The 3,816-nt window shown below is 41.6% G+C and overlaps 1 protein-coding gene across 1 annotated transcript; it reads left to right on the forward strand.

Moving 5' to 3' along the window:
• The first annotated feature begins 1,941 nt into the window (after positions 1-1,941).
• On the forward strand, positions 1,942-3,594 carry LOC142302269 (E3 ubiquitin-protein ligase TRIM39-like). Its single transcript, XM_075343340.1, has one exon. The coding sequence runs from the start codon at positions 1,942-1,944 to the stop codon at positions 3,592-3,594; it is 1,653 nt and encodes a 550-aa protein (XP_075199455.1).
• The last annotated feature ends 222 nt before the right edge of the window (positions 3,595-3,816 follow it).

The raw sequence follows: 3,816 nt of genomic DNA on the forward strand, positions 1-3,816 counted from the left end.
AGTCACAGCACTAAAATTCAGGTCCTCATTGACCTCTATGGGGTGCAGGGTCAAGTTCTAGTACCGAATCAAACTTTTAACTACAGGTAGACTGAACCCGGAGAAACCAAACATCCACGGGTATTCTTATGACTATTTTTCAGCTTCCTTTCATTATTTGAAGGTCTCTTAGCAATTCATTGCTTCGTAACAAATCAATTTAAGAAGCAATACATCAAAATGACCAAAAATTACAAAAATTGCACAAAGCTTTTATACGACCTGTGATCTCCATGGATTTATCTTTGTCACACATTGAGCAGTCGCTGGTTTCTTAAATTCAGTTTTAGTTATTCAGGTTAAATGTCCGCTAACACGGGGTCCACTCATAGCACTGTAGAATTATCTGTAACACCCGATGTGTCGGGGAATCACACCCACCTTTTGCAAGTTGTTTAGGTAACTTATTAGCTAGTACCATGGACTAGCGATAGTCTTGGAGAAACATCAACAATACGCTGGGTTTTATGGGAGTCATGCTCTCTTTTTCAAGTGGATTAGGCTAAGTTCACATGTGCAGTAATCAACCATTGGAACTTATCCAGGAGCAACAAGTTGGCCAAAAACTTGTGCTGAAACAACTTTTTTGTCTGTTTTTAAATAAATGATTTCAACTGGATCTGTTTTTTTAACATGGAGTCTATGGAAAACAAAAATATATAATGAAAAGCACCATCAGGAAAGGAATACATCACCAGAAGTACCAAAAGTACTAACATACATCACCAGAACTACCATTAGTACAAAAATGTATACCTAGAATGGTCAAAGGTACAGAAATTTGTCACCAGAACCATGATCAGTACAAAAATACATTACCAGAACCACCAACAGTACAGAAATACATCAGTAGAACCACCATCAGTGCAAAAATACATCACCATAACCACACACAGTACAGAAATACATCACCAGAACTACCATCAGTACAAAAATACATCACTAGAACTATCATTATTACAATAATACATCACCATAACCACCAACAGTACAGAAAAACATCACCAGAACTACTATCAGTACAAAAACACAGAACTAGAACAGCTAAAAGTACAAACATATATTTCCAGAACCACCAACAGTACAGAAATACATCACTAGAACTACCGACAGTACAAAAATACAGAACCAGAACAGCCAAAAATACATTACCAGAACCACCATCAGTACAGAAATACATCACCAGAACTACCATCAGTACAAAAATACAGAACCAGAACAGCCAAAAATACAAAAATACATTACCAGAACCACCAACAGTACAGAAATACATCACCAGAACTACCATCAGTACAAAAATGCAGAACCAGAACAGCCAAAAGTACAAAAATACATTACCAGAACCACCATCAGTACAGAAATACATCGGGGCTACCAAACGTGCAGAAATACATCACCAAAACCACCAAGAGTACAGAAATACATGACTAGTTGTAACATGATATAATCCCACAAGAAGTCAATAAGGTTACCAAGTTTTGTAGCAAACCCACAGCGTTTCCCCCTTCTTGTGTTGTCAAGGGGTTCATATGTATATGGCACCTTATCTTTTTACTTGTGCCTGGGGAGCTGGAAAAGCCGACTGTAGTCTTGCTTCCTGCTACCATCCCATTATTGGATTTTCCCTGATGTTTCACTGTTCAGAGTCACAAAACTACGGTATGAAGTCATAGTAGTTGTAATTGGAAGGTACGTAGATGATTGTTATGATACTTACAAAGCAAGTGTAGAAAATGAAAATGAAAATACGTGAAGAAAATTCCCCTGTTCTGGTCTGTACATGTTTACCTCAGTAACATACTGTATTTATCAGTGTATGATAAAGAAAAATATAATGAGATACACCCTGCTGCTTGTATCATAGGATACATTGGTGTTCTGTGCTTCTAAACAGAGGGAACCATGGCGTCCATTAATCTGAGAGACGAGCTGCTCTGCGCCATCTGTCTGAGCACTTATACAGATCCTGTAACCCTGACATGTGGACACAACTTCTGCCGGGTCTGTATTGATCGTATGCTGGATACACAGGACGGGTCTGGAGATTATTCCTGTCCTGCATGCAGAGCAAATTTTGAAGACCGTCCATCACTGATGAGGAATATAAATCTACATAATGTAGCAGAACATTTCAAGTTGACTCAGCCACATCAGGAGGAGATCACCAGGATTCGCTGCACTTATTGTGTGGACACTTCTGTACCGGCCGTTAGATCCTGTCTGTTGTGTGAGGCTTCACTGTGTGAGAACCACCTGAGGGCTCACAGCAAATCACCAGAACACGTCCTAACTGATCCCACCACTTCTCTGGAGAACCGGAAATGTTCTATTCACAACAGGGTCCTAGAATATTACTGCACTGATGACGCTGCTTGTATCTGTGTGTCCTGCAGTTTGGAAGGAGAACATCGAGGACATCAGGTGGAGATGCTGGATGAGGCCTCAGAGAAGAAGAAGAAGAAACTGGGAAATGTTTTACAGAAACTGACCTCAAAGAGAAAGAAGACTGAGGAAAAAATCCGGAGTCTGGAGGAGCGCTGGAGAAAAGGTCAAGAGATAGCAGTTGGAGCAGTAGAGAGAGTCTCTGCCCATTGTAAAGACATCAGGAGACAGCTTGATGACCTGGAGAAGAAGGTCCTGAGTGAAATCTCAATGCGTGAAGAGCAAATGTCACTGTCCATGTCTGATAAGATCCAGAAGGTGAGAACAAAAAAGGACGAGCTATCCAGGAAGATGAGGCACATTGAGGAGCTGTGTAACATGACTGATCCACTGACCGTCTTACAGGATCCAGACACCGGGGACTTGTGTGATCCTGAGGAGGAGGGAGGTGATGAGGACACAGGGGGACATGATGGAGGTGATGAGGACACAGAGGGACATGATGGAGGTGATGAGGACACAGAGGGACATGATGGAGGTGATCGGGTTGAGGAGGTGATCTCACACATATCACACACATTATGTGCTATAGTAAAAGATTTACATGTGACCTTCTCTGTACAGGATCCTGCAGACATATTACTGGATGTAAACACGGCTGCTAATAATCTCCTTATATCAGACGACCTGAAAACTGCGACCTGGACAAATATAAGACAGAATCGTCCAGAAACAGCCGAGAGATTTCAGGGTTATCAGGTGATGAGCGGGAGGGGATTTACCTCAGGACGACATTACTGGGATGTGGAGATCAGGAGATCAGGATGGTGGAGGGTGGGGATGTGTTACCCCAGTATAGACCGGAGGGGGATTTGGTCATACATTGGATATAATACTAATAACACGTCCTGGTGCTTATGTGGAGGGAGGGAGTATGATAATCAGTCTTCAGTAATAGTGAGACATAACAGTAAAGTGATCCAGTTACATCACCAGATCTCCAGTGATAGAGTCAGGATCTGTCTGGATTATGAGGCCGGGCAGCTGTCCTTTTATGAGCTGTGTGACCCCATCATACACTTACACACTTTCACTGCCGCCTTCACCGAGCCCCTTCATGCTGTGTTATATGTTTGGGGAAGTAAAATAACAATATCTGGGAGGAGCAGCTGAGGAATCATCATAGTTTTAGATCACAACTACCAGGGAAGCAATGATAAAATTGATAGTGTTAGAGTAAGGAAAGAGTTAATCTCTTCAGGCCTGTCAAAAAGGTCTTAGGTTGTGGGATTTGACTTTTGTAACAAAGATCTGTTGAATGTGTGTGGCTAAGCTGGGTGGATGCTGGGAGTGTCTTTATTTATTATGCATTTGTATATATTTGCTATCATTTAA

The sequence above is a fragment of the Anomaloglossus baeobatrachus genome, chromosome 4 (genome assembly GCF_048569485.1).
Source record: "Anomaloglossus baeobatrachus isolate aAnoBae1 chromosome 4, aAnoBae1.hap1, whole genome shotgun sequence".
Lineage (NCBI taxonomy): Eukaryota > Metazoa > Chordata > Amphibia > Anura > Aromobatidae > Anomaloglossus > Anomaloglossus baeobatrachus.